Here is a 19,832-nt window from a genome sequence, read left to right as displayed (position 1 = left end):
TTTAGTACACAGTGCACTGGTGTACTTGTGTCTGATTCTACTGATTCTGAATTCATCTCTGACGGAGTTACATGAGCTCTAAAAAGAAGGCGATAAAGCCTCCCTCTGCAATTAAAAACATGAATCAGCGAGGATTTTGTTGAGCCAACCAAAACACTTCCGGATTGCCCTGTTGGATTTAGCGACACACCACCAGACACATCCTGTACTCTGAGCCAGTGTGTGAGCCCTAAGTCTTTGATAATAAACAGCTATTGACTTTACAGACTGTTGAATCAACAGTTTATCAAAAGGTGATGATGAATATTTTCATTAAAGGATCATTCTCTGTTGGGGATTGCAGCAAATTAATAATATATCCCTTTTATCCCCTCCCCAGGACCACAGGGCTTAACACCTGACCACAACACAACAGCTGACTGGCAGCTCTCCGGCCGTGTGTGGGTGCAAGAGTGTGTCTGGGAGGGGAGGTTGAGCCAAAAGACGTTTATTTTCGGCTGTCATCGCTACCCTGACGGAGGCCTGGTCTCATGGCGGTGACCTCAGCGGGGAACACACACACACAGACAGGTTTAGACATAAAAATGGATTTGTTACAAATTTGGTTTGAGTGTGAATTTGATTTAATTTACCACACACACACACACAAACACACACATACCTCCAAAGTTGTCCAGTATAATGTCATGTTCTTTGACCTTTTTCGACAAGTACACATGAAACATATTATTAGTAAGTAATTATAAGTGACGTAGGTGCAGACGCTTCCAGTCGCCTCTCTGTCAGCTCCGCTAAATTTGTGCTAAATTTATGCTCTCTATGTCTATTTTGCAAGTCATGGTGGTGCTTTTTCTGGTTGTCATTGGACGGTGGTGGCGTGTGGCTGCGAGTCACTCAGCGGGACAAGGAAATCAACTCATCAGCCTGTAAACTGTCCTTCTGCTGACTTCCAGCTAACTGCCAGCTAGCCAGGTCGAAGTTTTCAAATGTAAACACAACTGGCAACCTCCAAGGCCAAAGTCTGCAGTTCCTCTAATGGCCACTTGAGGCTGGCTTCAAGGCAGAGTAAACCGTATATTTTGGCATATTAATTTCAGTTCAACACGACATTTTAATATTCTGGTGGCATGGCTTTGTAGCTTACACTTTGTAAACCCATTTGGGCGTGTCATGGTGAGTAGGACGCAGGAGAGGTCAGCTAAAGTCGCAGTGCAAAGTTTAACTAGCCCTGCACTCAAGCAGACACTAATGGCTAATGCTAGTGCTAGCCTCCACCACCCCGACGCGGCGGGGTGGCAGAGATGGTAACCTCTCATCAACTACTGGGCAACATAATCAACCAAGAAATAAAAATGTTTACATCCTGGTAAAAAAAAATTTGTTTTGGTCTCTAGCTAATTTCAGCTGTCATGACAACTGTACAGGGGGTGAATTTTTTCAATAACTCACCAGTTTACATTTTACTAAGGCTCAAATTAAGCATATTTAAGGGTGGGGCGGCTTGACTGACAGGCTGTCTGCGAGGCGTCGTTACCGGTTGCTGCAGTCTGTGAGTCAGATCCACCCCTCGTTCCTCCACAGCCCCAACCTCTCGTCCAAATATGGTCATTTCCGGCTCCACCAAACCAAGATGGTGACGGCTGACGTGCTGAACTTGAGACTTCAAAACAGCACTCCACAAACCAGTGTGTGACGTCATGGTAGCTACATCCATTACTTCAATTTCTATGGTGTAAACATCAGTTAACATGAAGGAAAGATGGAAATGAATGAGCACCAGCTGAATTAGCATGCTGCTAGCATCACACAGGTGTTGGAAATAAGCAGCTTTGAACAGGATATCAGGAACTGTAAAATTCTTTGATTTCAGGCCAGGCAATATGGACTAAAATTCATATCTCGGTTTTTACAGGCTGACTGGCGAAACACGATATACATCTCAGGATTTTCTACATTTTTTCAGTTGCAAGTCAAAGCCACATTTGAGATGTCACAAGCACTTTTATAAAAACAGACTGTGATAAAAAAAAAATGCAAAGACAGGGATTTTATTCCCCTGTTTGAAAATATGCAGCTGTACGACAATTATACCTCCAAAACACTAGTCGGCAGCAGGATATCTGTGGAGTGCTGTAAAGTTTAGTTGATTCAAAACACACATTAAACACAATAGACACAATTTCAAACACAAGTACACAAATCAGCTTCACTATTACTTGCAGCATTCACAGACAAACACTTATCTTTATCTGGACACATTTTGCCCACAAATACAACATGCTAACGTTATTAGCACAAGTCTATGGCATATTACATTGTATAAATTAGCCTAGCAGCTAGCAGACTTTTCCTCTGCTCATATGAAACCAGGGACAACGGCAACAATTAACAAGGTAACGGTACAAAATTCGGCTCCATTACAACTCACAAAGTTCACTGACAAAACAACTTTTCATTTTCCAAACAAATCCAACATGCTAACGTTATTAACACAAGCCTATGGCATTTTACATTGTATAAATTAGCCTAGCGACTAGCAGAGATTTCCTCTGCTCATAAATCACACACAAGACGTATTTTTGTGGAGGCTTTATTGTCTTCACAATTTATTGTTTCTTATCTGTGAAATTAAAGTAAATAAAAGTTTTGTTTCCACTGAGGGAAATGGTTTCAACTTACAGAAACAGACAGGAGGTCTGCGTCGCTGCGACGTGTAGTTACAATTCTGGGGAGGTGCATGTCAGGCTATAGCTCTAAAAAGCGCTACAGTGAATAAGGACTGGTGTGACAGTGTGAATGTGAGGTGCTGTCCTGTTCCTGCGGTGGATCACTGCTATAAGCTGTTCAGAGGTGGCTGCAGAGCAGTGCTGCACGTATTGCAGGAGTTTATTTATGTTTGAATGAATGTCGACATGATGCAGCTCTGCTGGTGACTCTGGGCCTATTCTCTTATGTCAGTGACCACAAGTCAGGCCTCAAGTCTTCAGCCCCCAACTGATGAAGCAGCTGATTGATGAAAAGGAGTCAGCTGATAGATCACATGATTCCTTTCTATGAAACCAATTGGCAAATCTCATTCAGAGCACCCTATTTAAACTGCTCTGGCCTGCATAGGTGCATGGAAGGGCAGAGAGGTGTGTTCTCTTCACCTTAGGCTTTCCATAGATGCTACAGTATGCATGGACCGTAGCAGCAGCAGCTTTTAAAACGCTTTACTTTTTGAGGGAACACTTGAGCAGGCAAGTGGTTGCCGGTGTAGTTGTCGGTGTGGTTACCGTGTGACAGTGTGAAACCAGCTTCACATTGTAGCAGTGACACCCAGGATGTTTAGCTGTGATGCTAATGATGAACCATGTTTATCCATATCTCTCTCTCTCTCACACACACACATACACACACACACACACACACACACACACACACACATACACACACGTCCATGTCCCCACATGAATGTGCAACATCTACCTCCCCCGCCCAATAACACAAGGTCAGATCCTCTCTAATGACCTCAACAATTCAGCCTGGAGGTAACCTGACCCCAGATCAGCGACGAAAGACAGCGGCTGCTGCCAACGCTGACAGAGAATGTGAAATCTCAAATTAGTATCTGTCTTCAACCGCGGGATCTTTCCAGAAAAAAACATGGATCCTATTTCCTCGACTCTGCAAAACTGAGAAACCGGGCAGAGAAGATTACCTAGGAATGTTTTACCCTCCCAACATGACAAGATGCTGCTGAGCAAGGCACTCGGCCTGCAGCCGACTAAACACACCACACTGGTTGCACTGGGCAGTTCACAGGAATAGTCACAGGACATGTTTTCATTCAAAATGTTGATTTTTCATAAGTTTTAGAGAATATTTCAGGTCTTTTTGTGCCCACAGACGTGAACCTAATGAATGCCATGTGATAATCTGTCATACTACATTTTTTGTCCGGCTGGTCTCAATCCCAGAGTGCTTTCAGATTTATATATCATTGAGGACTGGATCATTGGCCTTGGAGAATGTCTGCGCTCTAGAGCAGACGGATGTCTGACAAGTGGCATGAAGCTAAAAAAATGTATAGACAATGTACAACAATGTATAGACTGATACAAAAGTAATCCCTCTCATTCATCCGATATGACCCACTAGAAGTTCGTGGCAGTGTGTTAATCTGCAGAGACTCTGCCCTATGACTGTTGGTCTTTTTTTTCTGCCCTTTTTTGCAAAATAAGAGCCCATAAACAGCCGTTCCCGGGCTGCAACCTTTGAGCAGTGCTGTGTAGCCACCAACCAGTAACAGTGTGCAAGTGAAGTCAGGACTTAACCAAAAAGGTAGGGACTAGCAGCACAGAAATTGCAGACAAAGCTCGTTCCAAGATGAGAGTAAATCTGAGGCTGGCTTTTACTTTTGCTGGTGAGCACTTAAAGAGGGAATGAGGATGAGGAGCAAGTTTGACAAGTAGGTGCCTGCAGTTAGCTTAGTTAGCTTGCTAAAGTATTGCCTTGAGCAGGATTTAAACTTTTGCATAAACATGTTCAGTATAAGACAGTTGTTTTGTCAGTGAACCTTGTTTGCTGTAATGGAGCCGAATTTTGCAACATTACCTTTGTTAAATGTTGCTGTTGTCCCTGGCTTCATATGAGGAAAAGTCTGCTAGCCACTAGGCTAATTTATACAATATAAAATGCCATAGGCTTGTGCTAATAACGTCAGCATGTTGTATTTGTGGGGAAAATGTGTCCAGATAAAGACAAGTGTTTGTCTGTGAATGCTGCGAGTTATAGTGAAGCTGATTTGTGTACTTGTGTTTGAAACTGTCTCTATTAAGCCATGTTTAATGTGTGTTTAATGTGTGTTTTGAATCAACTAAACTTTACAGCACTAAACAGAAACCTCTGCTGCCGACTAGTGTTTTGGAGGTGTAACTGCAGAGTGACACAGACACACCACCGCACAAGTATAGATGCTCACAACAGTGTAGGCCACATGCGTAGGCTACGGTGTAGGCTCTGCGTGTGTGTACAACAAGCAGTGTAGGGAAGAGGGGCCACGTTTACGACAGTAATCGACACTTCCTGTGTGGAATATGCGTGTTTCATTAATTATGATTTAGAATTTTCACTTGTGAGAGGACATATATTCTGTATCCTGTGTTGATCCTGAGCATCACAACTAAACTCTACGAATGTGTGCTAGTTTGACCTTATATGTGCTTGTTTCCTGTTTGGAGATTTTTAAAATTATCTATTGACACTTTGCAGATGTTATTATGTGCTGTTGGACACCTTAAAACCCTAATTATCACTCCTTCTAGCTGCCCACCCTCACCCAACATGTCGTTTTAGGCCTCACAGCTTCCAGATAATGCAGTTATGGCAGTCCCTGTGCTGTCTGTGACACGCCCAGCAACAGACAGATGGGTTTAAATCATCATGTACAGGGGGCAGGGAGTACACACCGGGCAAACCCTGCTGCTGCACATGTCAGGTCATAAATCTCTCAGCAGCGACGGCGGTTTAATATGTTTTGATATTTCTGACAGACGATTTGAAGGAAGAGACGAGGAGAGGGGAGGGAGGAGGACGAGGGGACGAATCTGGTTAGAAGTCTTAAAGGAAATTTTAGTGTCTGTTTTATTATGAAATTTTCATGAATCTTTAAAGTTATTAATATTGTTGCATAAGCTTCTCTTTGCATGTTATTTTGATTCACTTAAATATAAAAAATAAACTAAAAAACAGTGGTGGAGTGCACTTTACTTGAGTATTTCCCTTTTCTGTGAATTTGTATCCCATCCCATCTCTCACAGGTACATATTGCACTTTTTACTGCACTATATTTCCTGTTACCACACATTTAAAAAAATCAAAACTTTTCTATGACCTTAAAAGGACTTGCTTGCATTTCTTGAAGACATTTTGCCTCTCATCCAATAAGCTCCTTAAGAACTCTCAGAACTGAAGAAGCTTCTTGGATGAGAGGCGAAACATCTTCAAGAAACTCAAGCAAGTCCATATGTGTATTCCTGAGAGTTGAAAAATCTTAGCTTCAGCAACCAATTTGCACTGCGATAGCCAATCGGCATTGAGATCCTCCGCTGACGTATGACCCCGAGGACGTACCTGCGGAAATTCATTGATTGATTGAGAGATTTCTCGCGCATTTAACGCAAGTCAACACAAAAAATTCTATCGTTCAAATTCTCGCAAGTCTCTCAAATCCAACAACTAGAGTGCTACAACCAAAGATTTATAATAATACCTAGATAGATGGTACCAAGATGCCAAGATGGCGCCTATTCATTCCAATGGAGTTGCTCGCTTGGCACATACACTGGAAAGAGTTTTTAGCTTTCAGCTAGTGCATGAAATCTCTCAATCACTTCTGCCGGTACGTCCTCAGTGTCATATATCAGCAGAGGATCTCAATGCTGATTGGCTATCACAGCGCGAATTGGTTGCCAATGTTAGACCGCAGGAATAACATGCATGAATTTTGAAAATGGCCGTAGCTCCCCTTTAAAAGACGATGAGGATTTAAAGGTGCTTACCCAGACAAAACTAAAATGTTTGATTCTGTGTGTCATTGAAGTTGTGCACACGTTTACACACTGTTTATGCTTCTGTGTGTGTGTGTGTGTGTGTGTGTGTGTGTGTGGGCATACTGTGAGAGCTGCTGCCATCCTCTGAGGAGCAGTTATCAGATGGTCTAATAAGACCTGATGAAAATAAATCACTGCAAGCTCAAACAGAGAGTTGCACTCACTCAGCACCACAAGGCCCGGACATCTGTTTGTGTGTGTGTGTTTTAATCACACACACACACACACACACACACACACAGTCTTGACAGAAGGAAATAGTTTATTTGTCCTTGGACTGTGTACTCGGAGATGTAATGAGATATTTATAGTGGTGACATCGACATATAATTTTATGTTTCAGTGCGCTCCAGTAGGTGCATGTGATGTGTTGGTGATAAATACTGAACATTTATTAGTTTATATAGTCTTTTAGGACAAGTTACAATTAAAGTGTTCAGTCTTGTAAAAACTTGACACTGTCTACCTTCTCGGATTTATTTGTTTTTTGATGTTCAACAATGTAAACACTTCAGATGCTGATTTTTTTTAACATATACTATGCAGAATTTTCCTTAAAAAACAAAGTATGTGTTCGGGACGTTTCTGGGCGTGTACCCTGACAGCGCTCAGGTGAGGTCTGTTCTTTATAAAAAGGTGATCAACAGATGTCCAACCATAAGCAGTAGACATCCGAAAGACACAGTGCTGAAAAAACACTAATAAAGAGAGGTGAAACATCAAATGAAACTGAATGTGGGGTTAGTTTCGACATATACTCATACAATGGTTCGCATGACATCCTGTGAAATTGCACCCCACAAATGATGTTACGTACTTAACATTACGTTACATACTTATATACACAAAGTTAGGGAGGACAGGTTTTGGCAAGTACAGAAACATTTTGGCGATGTACACATTTTGACGATGTACCAGGTCTCCTGGGGAAAGTCCTGTGTTTTGTGACCCATCCAACGCCCCAACCTGCCTCCTTAAAGGGGCTGCTTGCGACCACTTCCATCTTTAGACTCCAATCAAACAAAGTGTTTTAGCAACTGAAGGTGTTTTTTGTACTTGTTTTAAACAAAAATTGCTTGCATGTTTTGCGTTGCAACACACCTTACATTTCTACGCTCTAGGCGCCTCACATTTTTGCGGGAGCACTCCTTACCAAACATTAACCACAGCATTAGTGAAACATAAAGTTTAAACATATCTGCTATATAATGATGTGCAAAGGAAACGTAGCCCATGGGTGGCTTGCAAAAATGTACAATGCCAAAATTTTTTACTGCCGACTGGGTTGAGAAATCTTAATTTGTAAAGAAACTAAAGCTGTCAGATAAATATAGTGCAGTAAACTGTACATTATTTCTCCCTGAAATGCAAGTACGAGAAAGTATTAAGGGTAGTGGTTTGGGGGGCGCAAGAGGATACGGCTGTTTTCGAGGCAATTCATAGCCTGTGCTCCGAGATAGTATCCATGAAAGTGGAATTGTGTACTACTACAGTGTCCCAGATGTTTTGGGCGGAAATTAATTCTCTCAGAGAGGAGTTTCGCCTTGCAATCACCACGCTCAAGATAACGAATGAAACACAAAGAAAGAAGATCATAGACCTTGAGTTAGTGGCTACTAACACCTCAGACTTCACTACAGCACTGGAGACGGAGTTTAAATGGCTGTCGGAGGAGTTGAAAAACTCAAGTCAAGTACAAGTATCTCAAATTTGCAAGGATGGGGGATATTTGATACTAAAAGTAGATTTTCACCAGAGCATTTGATCAGTTACCAGGATCGCCATACCACACACACACAGGGTACGTGACTACATGCAAATACCGGACCATCAGTCTAAAACGCCTCATGTAAAATCTTAGAAACATTTTCTCTCCGACCTCACAAGGAGCTCAGATGAGATGGACAGCTGGCAGTGACAGTGATACTGCATCGTGTAGCACGGCGTGAATATGTGACTGGATCTAGTTCGAATTACATCATCACGCCTCAGCTTCATTTACAGCTGAGGAGAGTTTTCATCACCACCGAGGTATTCTGTCTCAGACACACAATATACTCCGCACTGTATCAACTGATATGGGGAGTGAGCGTCAGGACTTTCACTATTTTAGGAGACTAAAAATATATACGCATACCGTCAAAAAGGTTTTCATCTCCTGCCATAAAAACTTGATTGGATCCAGTCAGGTGTCTCAGAGGACTAAATTTCTGAATGGCTTTTAGGTTGTAGACGGTCTGTGGAGCTGAAACAGAGACAGTACGTTTCAGCATCGAAATAAAATTGGCATTAAAAAAGGAAACGTTGACTCTAAAATTTAAACACAGGCATTAAAAATTATTTTATTATTCTACCTAAACTTTATCTTTTTCTCTTGCCTCTATCTTCTCCTTTTTTTCTCACACATACACACAATTTAGAAATCATGTCACCGGCTTGCAGCTTCGTACGATGACGTCCTGTCCACAGTCGTCACACTTAATAACCCGATTCTGAGGCTGGACTCGCTGCTTGACCCAGAAACTCTTTTCACAACTGGATGAGCTAATGGAGTCAAACACAAAGTGACCTGATCGTCAGGAGAGCGCTCGGCTCAAACGCATAACACCAACAGCTCACAAGTGTGTGATTTAGCACAACTCTGTACTGAAGTGACTTTATTTCCAAAACACCATACATGTAAGATGATGTCTTAGTTTCTCCTTTTAAACTAAACTGAGATTATATAATCTACATTTAAACACATGAAACTCTTTCAAAGAAGATTTTCCGTCAAAGCAGCTCTCAGTATCTTAGTTACCAAATCAGACCCATCATACTCAAGATTTTGGATATGGAGGAGGGAAAGTGGTCAACAAATGAACTTAATCTTTCATTCAAGAGGGGGCTAGTCTGGATTGCAGACCCTGTGGCCACATAAACGTTGGCATTGTACATTTCTGCAAACCATCGATATGTTACATTAGTAAGTTATTATGTAGTGGATACTTTAGAATTTTATGTTTTAACAATGCTGTGGTTAACCACTTGCCTATGGTTATGAAAAGGTCATGTTTTGGCTTAAAATACCCAGTTTAAGGGGCACAATCCCCACTGGAAACTAGAGCTTAGATCAGGCCCAAAAAATCATCCAGCCCGACCCCACCTGAGCCCGTGCATGTTCTGTCCAAGCCCGGCCAGGCCCGTCCCTTTAACTGTAATTACGAGCCCGAGCCCAGTTTAAACCCGACATTTTTTTAAGGGATACGAACGTGGGCACTGAAGGCTGACTCTTGTCTTTCTTTCCATGGCAAGCCTTCGTCATGTGCCTCTTAAGTGTCGAGGCCCTCATCTTTTTGCTGTCATATACCAGCATCGCGCTGCATTTGGTACACTCGACAAAGCCGAGACACACGCTGTCACCATCAACAACCCACATGTGCGCAGCCAGTGCCCCCCCCAGGTGTGATAAGTAGTTGGTTCCATAGCCTAGGTCTATTATGAGAAGCCCAACCCGTCCAAGCCTGAGGATAGTGGCGGGAAATTATGGCCGGTCTGGGTTGGGTTTAGCCTGGAAATCCAGACCCAAATCTAGAGAGATTTAGGGTCTGGCTATGAGTAATGCAAATGGCCCCACTCGAGGGGCGGCACCAAGCATGCCTTTGAAAATATCACTGCACGCAATTGGATAACACTACAACCAATCAGAACAATGCACGGTGTGATGTATCCAGAGCACTACCAGCGGCGCTAACTGATAGATTAGACTCTTGCCATAACCGGTCGGCAAAACAGCAAAAACATCCTTCTTGCAAAGAAAAGACTTGAGCACCGTCTTCTGTTCCTCTTTTAGAGAAAAAGCCAAGTCTAACTCGTTCATTGTAGCAGCCAAAGCCGTTTCAAACAACTGGTGTTCATCCGTAGCCATCTTGCATTGTTTACTGACTGATTCCAGACTTCGTCATCGCAGCGCTGTCGTCATCTGTTTAGCTCGCCTCTGGCCCGCCTATATCAGATATACCAATGTGATTGGTGCAGCTCGGCTCCAATGGCATGGGTAATGAGCATCATTACTGATTGCCAGAGTGACTCGATGAGCAAATTCAAATTGTGCTCTCGCAAGAACTCTGGATTTCCAGGGCAGGCTGGGTTCGGGCTCGGGCAGAGAATCTAAGCAGTACTGGTAACACAGCAATGTCTCAGTTAAAAACAATCACTTTTAACGGCACAATTCTGGCGCTTTTCGTGGCTAAATGCCCGGTGAAAAACTACAATGGGTCTCTAAAAAACACCCATGGTTGGTGGTTAAAAAGCTGTTGTTCTTGTTGGGAAAAAAATGATGTTTTTGACTAGGGCTGCACAATTAGTCGAAATATTATCAAAATTGCAGTCAGGCCAAGTGTAATATCCAAATCACAGGAGCTTCAAGCTTTATTTTTTTAAGGTAAAATGTGTTATAAATGACACGCTGTTATGGTACGGAGAGGCCCCAGCCTATAAAGCATATTCCAGATGTAAGGGAACATGCTTGTTTGGTGCACATCACAGCCAAAATCACATCATCACCATTTCTGGATTTTGGTCAGTGAAAATAAAATAGAAAAAAAACATTCCCACTAAAATTGCAGTTCATTTCACAATACCTTTTTTTTCCTTTGGTGTAGCCCTACTTTTGACAAAAACATTTCTGTGTATCACCTGGAATGCTAAACTTAAGACAGTGGAAGCAGTGGAACCAGTTATAATTAGCGAGACTGGAGGAAGATTTCGTGGAACGTGGTGTTAAAGTGTTAACGGTCAACAGGTGAGCGGAGAACAGTGAGCGGAGAACAGGACACTGACAAAACAAGGCAGGACTGTGTGTGTTAAAGACAAAGAGAGATGAAGAAATTACAAGCAAAAATAAGAAGGGGAGAGAGGCGGAACAAAACCGAGGGAAAGCAGCAGCTGCACTTTCTAACACACACACAGACTCACACACATACATACACATACACACAGTGTCGATCACACCTGTCACGTTGTAAAAACAGAGACCCTCTAAAATTTACGAGGTGTTTGGTCATATGGTGAGTGTGTGTACTGTCAGCTAAATGAGTGTGTGACTTTGTTGTGGAGGTCAGAGTGTTTTTGAACTGAAGGGGCTTCCATGGTGTTTTCCAAAATCTGACCTAACACTGGCATCCACTACTAGTGATTATGACCGTAACATTTAAAGCTGCTCTGCTCAAAAACTATGTATCATATTACTGTGTAATAGAGGTACACCGAGACGCCATTATCTGTATTCGTATCTGTGTCTGTATTCAGATCAAAGGCTGAAGTGGGCGTGGTTTATACTGGAAGTCACATTAAATCGAACAAAGGTATTTTCTGACCTAATATTCTTTACATCTATCTAACTACCTATCTACCTATTTATCTATCTATCTTTCTATCTATCCATCCATACTTAGTTTTATGAACTGTCAGACACACCACCACCCCTTTAACTGCAGGACATTTAATCAGAAACTGAAAAAATGTTTTATAAACCTAAAGATTCTGTTTTGCATTGTAAACAGAAACTACTTTTTTAAATGAAGGCAATTAACACAGACTACAACTAAAAACTACTGGTTTTAAGCTTCATTTTGTGGTGTAGGTTTGTGGGGGTTTGAATGAAATCCAGCTGCCACTCCAGGCTTTTGTCTTGCGCCATGGGACGACTCACCTACGGGTCCTAGGCGGGGTTGGTAAAGTTTAATAGAAAATATCAAAAATTCGTGCGGGTCAGAAAGTGACAAAGCAGCATTCCAAATGATCAATAATTAACAAAAACACTGTGTGCAATAGTCCACCTTCCACTGTCAACTCTACAGTAGGGTTCGCCTCAAACCTTAGTGATCAATGTGCTTAAGTTTGTTACTTCACTTTTCATAGTTAGCTTTGTACATATTGTTAATACCGGACATTTTTGTATAGTGTTTAGTGATCATTTTAATAACAAGGTTAGCAAGTCAGCTCGCCGAACTATTGAAATGACGAAAAGAGCCATCCAGTTTAAAGTGTAAAAAAAAGCCACAGTAATGCACCTGAAAAGCAGGCTGCAATTTGTAACGTTAAGTAACGTTAAGTAATGTTAAGTAATGTACAGTAACATCAAGTAATTAAATAATGTTAAGTAAGGGATGAAAAGCACTGTGATCCCTAAAGTGGGGATTTATTGGCGTTGAATTGACCCTGTACTTGCTGTGTAGACTCTGTGTAGATTTGCGCCCTCTGCGTAGCCTGATGTGCACCTCCCCAGAAATGTAACTATACGTCGCAGTGACGCAGACCTCCTATTTATTTTTGTAAGCCACAAAACAAATTTTCCCCAGTGGAAGGAAACATTTATCATATTTTATTTGACTTACGTGAATCAGTAAATTGTGAAGACAATAAAGCCGCCACAAAATGGCATTTTGGTCCTGTGTGGGATTTATTTTGGCTTCATATGAGTAGAGAAAAACTCTGCTATCTGCTAGGCTACTTTATAAAACGTAAAATGTCATAGGCTTGTGCTAATAACGTTAGAGTGTTGTATTTGTTTGGAAAATGTGTTTAGTATAAGACAGTTGTTTTGTCAGTGAACCTAGTGAGTTTTGATGGAGCTGAATTTTGTACCATTACCTTTGTTAAATGTTGCTGTTGTCTCTGGCTTCATATGAGGAAAAGTCCACTAGCCACTAGGCTAATTTTTACAATGTAAAATGCCATAGGCTTGTGCTAATAACGTTAGCATGTTATATTTGGGGGGGAAAATGTGTCCACATAAAGACAAGTGTTTGTCTGTGAATGCTGTGAGTTATCGTGAAGCTGATTTATGTAGTAGTGTTTGAAATTGTCTCTATTAAACCATGTTTAATGTGTGTTTAATGTGTGTTTTGAATCAACTAAACTTTACAACACTTCACAGAAACCCCAACATCATCTGCACAGACACACCACACAAGTAGAAATGCTCACAACGGCATAGGCCTTGCCGACACACAACTATAAATCCACCTTAAGGTTGGGGGTGAATGTAATGTTACTGTAGAGTTAACAGGTTGACAGCACGTAAACCAATGTGAAGCTTGTAAAACCAATATACGTCACACTACTTTGTGTAAGTAGAGGACTTGTTGGCTAACAAGCTGTTTGCTAGCTTCTTGGATTCAAAATGATTTCAACCTTTGCCACCAATGTGTGTCAGGAAGACAGAGAGGTGATGGCCAGAGATCGAAATGAAATGCTCAAATATAGACGACAGGACGTCACATGAATATCAATCTTGATGAGAAATATAAACACCCCAAAACCCTGTCTGTGTGTGTGTGTGTATAAATCAGACTTTATATGATTTGTGCTACAAGCATCAGATGACAGAGCCACGATAAAACCCGAAAATAGAGACAAGGGGGACACGGAGGTAAATCAGATTTACTCTCTCACACTCCTAAATCCAGCCGTCTAAATCCACAGCAACAGAGAGCTCAGAGCAAAGCCTTGCTTCAGACCAAAGCTATTTCACACCATAAAAACACCTCTCCATGACACACACACACACGATTACTCTTTTCTTCTCTCCACCTTTAGATTATTTCCTAAATCTTGCCCCATCACTCTCTCCATTACTTTTCACATCTCTTCCACTTCAGCTCACACAACGCTCACACACAGTGTTTACTTCCCTTTACACCATCATCCCATCAAAACCCAGCCAAGGCCCATAATGGCCTCCAGGCATGAGATGGTAACACACACACACATATACACTAACACACACACACACACACACACACACACACACTGTAATAAACACCTCCAGGGTCTCGGCTGTCCAAGGAAAAACCATTAAAAGCTTTTTTTTGAATAAATGAATGAATGGTTAAAACTCAAAGAAATAATCACCGTTAGCTGTTTCCTAAGAGTTAAAAAAAAACATGACTCCTTTTCTTTAAAAGTGACGGGACATGACCTGTAGTGGAACACACTGATGTCAGTTCTCTGAACACTGAACAGTGCTGAAAAATTACGACTGTGTGACTTGAAGGTTAATGTGTTTAATGCAAAAAGAACACAAAATCTTATCGCTGTTATAAACGCTAGTCATCAGTTGCGTTTCCATTACAGTTTCCGCAAAATAAATGCGATATTTCTAAAGTTTCGACAAAGTACAATTGCGACTTCCAGGTGTTTACATTAAAAGGTGTTTTGCGTATGAGCCGTAATTCTCATAAAATCTTGTCCCGCGAGACTCCACTTTGTTTGCGGAAGTAAGATGAACATTCCAAATCTTTTGCGAGCTGGAACAATCATCTCAGTTGCCACTGCTGATGTTGCAGTAGTCTACGATCAAAGACAAAGGCAGCGAGTGGTATTCCAAAGGCAAAGTTTTTATGTGTGGCAGCGACCACGGATAAAGGATTTCTGGGAGAGGATCGTCAACGAGGAATTCACAGAGGACTTGAATGTCCAGTGGCGTATATTTGCGAAAAAAGTGTTTCCATTACACTTTTGCAAAAAACTTATATATTGCCACGTCTGAAAAACCACCTCATGAGAGCGTAAAAACTCTTCCTCGATATTTGAGAGTTCTCTCGAAATGTAGGTGTTTCCATTACCAGTTTTTTTATTGAGATATTTAGGTTTTGCACATTTCTAGGGTTAATGGAAACGCACTTACTGTTGCAATTCGTCGGTCTGTCCAATGATCGAAAACAGTCACTGGGTCTGTCAGGCTGGAGAAATTTTCACGGTAATGTGACCGAAAATATTTAAGACCCAGCGAATCTGAATTAAGAAAACTTAATTTAAGACATTTTAGGACTTTATAAGGACCCTATATATATAGATAGATATAGACACCCTGGTATAAGTATAAAAAAATAGCAGAAAATGAAAATACTCAAGTAAAGTACAAGTACCCTAAAATTGTATTTCTGTACTTGAGTAAATGTACTTAGTTACTTTCCTCCACTGCAGGTAACTAAGAAGCTTAAGTCTCTGCAGAGTGGGTCATAGACTTCGGCACTTTAGCAGGCAGCGAATGAATGAATAAATGAATGGATGGATGGATGGATGGATGGGTGATCTAAAATGAATGAAATCAAAAGATGCAGAGAACCAGTTGAAGGTAAAAGACCAGAAGTGGAAAAAGTCATCGCAAGATTTTAAAGTTGTTCAGTTTTTCAATTTTCAGTGGTTTTGTTGGTGGTGGCAACATTAACTTGCTAACTTACCATTAGCATTAGACGAATCGACTAGCTACTATAGCTGACGTTATGTGGTAAATTCAAGGTTAGCCCGGAGCTGATATCATAACGTAACGGGTATAGTAATAATCAGCAGTTTCTCCCGTTCAAAATGAGACCAGACTCTTCTATGGACATCAGTTTTTTAGCCATGACGAAGGCTAACCAACAGATGGTAAGGCTCGTTGTCTTTAGCTGAGACGATATCCAAAAAACTTGCAGCCCCTTCCGGCCAGTTAGAAGTAGTGAGGAGTCAGCAGTTAACAACAGTATACAACAGGTTCTTCAACATCTGTGAATCACCACAACCACAAGCATACAGTCATAAATGCTCACACAAAATATTAGGCTGATTGGTCCAGTAGTTTGTGAGATTAGCTGCAGACAGACAGATACACACACTGACATATGCAAAACACACGACAAAACATAAGATCCCCGACAGGCTTATGCTTGGTCAAGAGAACTACAGATTTCTCTGGGTTTGAACATTACTGGAAACATTTCAATAATGTTAGTACACAACTCAACAACATTTCCAACATTTTCTATCTTTAAAGCTAAATTTTTAAAAACGCTTCCTGTTTCGTGGTGCAAAAAGCTTAATCTGGGCAACATGTGTGTGTTTGTGTTGGTACTTTGTGCCCAGACAGTATGTGTGATATGCAGCGCTGAGGAAAACTTTAAAAGCCTTGGTCTTAGACAGATGAGGCAACCACACATACATACATAACACTCACAGACACAGTTGTCTTCTTGTTTTAGCTATAGGGTCAGCAGGACTAGCCAGGGTTAATACCAGAGGACTATTTCACACTTGCTAATTGCTCCATAGGCACACATGGCCACACGAGAATGTGGTCACTTCAAACTCACTGTGGACGAAAGACTTTAGCAACAGTTATCAGGTTTACATGACTGAGACAGACGTTCCCTGCCAATCCCATTGTCTTATGTTGTTATTTAAATCCATTTCATTGCTTTTGTGTTACCTTTTCAACAACAGGGAACATTTAAGCTAGCTAGTTTCTTAAAGTAATAAAGATAATAAAATATTTGTCCTCACCGGCGTGGACGGTTGATGATGTTGCTGCTGTTTGAGACGTGGTCAGTTTTACGTGTGCTGCTGTTGATCTTCGACGTTTTTGGGTGACCTGCGTCCGCTGAGCCCTGTTGCCGAGACCCCTGGGCCTTCTTTTCTTCCAGCATGGCCAAAAATACACATACAAATACAGGCAAATGCAGACATATAAACAATACACACTTTCATAAGGTCTTTAATCACACACACACAGACACACGGCTACTTTTGAGTCAGTCTGATGTCTTTCCTCTGAAAGCGTGTTAAACCTCCAAATCCAAAGATATATCCCCAAAATTGTGTTTCAATTCCCTCCACGTTTACAAAGAAATAAGTTATATCCAAAAGTAATTCCAGAAGAATTCCTCCCGCATTAATGGAAAATTAAGGATCCACTCTCACACAGTGTTTGCAATAAATTATTATCAACCAATTTTAGTACAGGATAAAAAGTTAAAAACAAACACATAGTAAAGTCTGCGAATCTTCCCAGCTCCAAAAAAAAAAAAAAGCAAAGTCCTCCGGTATTCCCGTATTTCGGAATTTTAACCCAGGTGTTCCGGAACTCGAGTGTTGTGGATTTCTGAGGGCTTAAAGCCATTAGTGGCTCAGTGGGATTTGAGCAGCGAGAGACTGGAGGGTGAATCAAGGGAAGTGCTGCGCAGCACCACACGTGTCCCTCTGAGCCGGCAGCAGGAGACGGACAGAGACAGAGAGAGACAGGAAAAGAGAGAAGCAAGCGGGAGCGTCTTGAAGGCAAGAGAGATAGAGAGAGGGATCTACTGATAAAAGGAGGGTCACAAACTCTCCCTTATCACTAAGTTTTAGTTATTTGTCTAAAATACACGTGTCAGCACAAGGAAGTCACTTTGTTCAACACTCCAGCTATTAGTGGCATTCTGATGGTAATGAAAGGGAGCATATCTGTGTCTCCAGGGTCCTTAATATCCTCTAAATACGACTCATTAAGGAGACGTCTCAAAGGGTTTAATGTTCGTAGCAGTGTTTTTTTTCCCTAGGTCAAACGTTCAGTGTTTCCTTGGGTTAATCTGTTGACATCTCCCACCTACAGTTTATAGTCAGATGATGTTTTTACTCCTTGAAACCTACGCCCTCAAATTTATAGGTAAGACAGTTTTCTTGACTTTAGACAGAGACTACATTTACACGCACTCTAATATTCCATTACTACTCCGAATATGACAATATTCTGAATTTGACATGAGTGATGTAAACTGCATATTCTGTTTGGATAGTCCGAATTAGGCCTTTTGTGAATTAAGTATTTTCTGATTTAGACATGTGAGATCCAGATCCAGAACATGCCAGCCCACACACATTTACTGAAGACACGTACTACTATACATTATAAAACATAATAAAAGACTTGGATCTTAACACCTTTTCAAGGAGGTGGATGAAAGAATTAAAGAGTGATGGTGCTCTTAAGCAGCCTTCAGACCAAAGATCCCCCTTGCAACGACTTGCAACTTGCAAATACATGTACCCATTTGCAACTAAATGGCCTTGCAATGCACATGCAGTGCACACTGAGGCACTGAGCTGAGACTGCCATTTGCGACATCACGTAAACTGCTGTCATTTCAACAGCAACGGTTACGTTATGACATAACATAAACAGCACAACAAACCCCAGATAGCAACAACCTACTGCATCCCAGTTGCTCCACGATATAACTTCTGGCATTGTGTAGTAGAGTAGCTCTTTAAACTGGTGTTATACAAACAGGGTAGTGCCTCCAAAACATTTCTGAGCTCATCTTCTCTCTCCTCTGTCCAAAAGTCTGCCATGTTTACTACTGTGTGCAACAGCCACAGCGTGCGCTCATACGTACGGTCCACGTGGGTACCCAGCTGTACACTAAAAAAAGCATGAGCTTGCCGCTGATTGGTTACAAGGTTCGAGATGGTCTGCGACGCGTTGCCCGTGATTGAACAGGTTGAATCTCTTGCAAGTGCATGAGCCGACCTGATCTGATATGCAACTCAGACCACTGCAACTTTTATCTGCAATGTCCTAAAACCGTTTAGTTGCGTCTGGAACCTGTGGTCTGAACTGGCGTTTAGGCTGCAACAATGAGACGAGACAAGTGTACAAATAGTTAAAAGCTTACTTATTTATAAAATAATAATAAATAACGGAACAAGTGTGAGTGTCAGTAATCATGTCTGCATGTATGGGTGTATGGAAATGTCTGTAGAGAAAGCAAAAGAACAGCAGCTGCATCATGAGGGAAGAGAGGACTTTTGTTGGAAGGTGGTGAGCTTTTATATCATGAAGCACACCTGGCCCAGGTGTGGCTCCTGAGGTAAATGATGACCTTCTGCATTGACCTGCATCCTGAAACCATAAGAATGCCCAGGAAAACAGGCACGCCTAGTGGAGTGGAGGGGTCGTCACAGTAGCATTTCATCATCTGCCTCCAGGAAGTGCACCAGGCTTTGAAGCCAGTTGTTGTAGAGGCCAAACAGTGGAACTATGTCTGTCACCTAGGGCCCACAAAGACTTTTTCCCATGGACCGAAAGAGCCATCTGTAAATCAGAGGATAAACCCTCGGCGAAATGAGTGATTTCACTATCAGGATTTGATCCATGTGATGCGATGACTTGAAAAGTCTGGTAGAGCATCACAATTTTATGCTCTTTCAAGTTAGCAGAGCCCTAAATCAGTAGTAGCTGGCTTGGCCGGTAGAAGTCTCTCGCTTCCCTGCTCTATGGGCCACCCAGCCCAGAAGCAGTGCCGATCATCCAAGAGATTTTAAACATGAGCGCTGAACTTTTTTGGCTTCATGCACCATTGAGCAACTTTCTGCCTAAAACACTGTTTCCAGTTCTCTTTATACATCCATGTTTGATGCCTGCAGCACATGGCAGACACACAGTACGGACAAACAAAG

The 19,832-nt window shown here is 41.6% G+C and overlaps 1 protein-coding gene across 15 annotated transcripts in view; it reads right to left on the bottom strand.

The window, feature by feature from the left end:
* Positions 1 to 17,728, bottom strand: part of LOC125883530 (uncharacterized) — a 61,762-nt gene extending 44,034 nt beyond the window's left edge. For 11 of the 15 annotated variants that reach the window (XM_049567853.1, XM_049567857.1, XM_049567854.1 and 8 more), the window contains exon 1: positions 16,899 to 17,727. In XM_049567853.1, coding sequence (XP_049423810.1) covers positions 16,899 to 17,041 — 143 coding nt within the window. In that variant the 5' untranslated portion in view covers positions 17,042 to 17,727. Of the gene's footprint in view, positions 1 to 16,898 lie in introns of all 15 variants that reach the window. The other 4 variants (XM_049567859.1, XM_049567861.1, XM_049567864.1 and 1 more) reach the window with 1 other exon arrangement.
* Positions 17,729 to 19,832: the final 2,104 nt, after the last annotated feature.

The sequence above is a fragment of the Epinephelus fuscoguttatus genome, linkage group LG23 (genome assembly GCF_011397635.1).
Source record: "Epinephelus fuscoguttatus linkage group LG23, E.fuscoguttatus.final_Chr_v1".
In the NCBI taxonomy this organism is placed as follows: domain Eukaryota; kingdom Metazoa; phylum Chordata; class Actinopteri; order Perciformes; family Serranidae; genus Epinephelus; species Epinephelus fuscoguttatus.
Note: the sequence above shows the minus strand (reverse complement) of the source record. Positions and strands in the feature narration are given on the sequence as shown.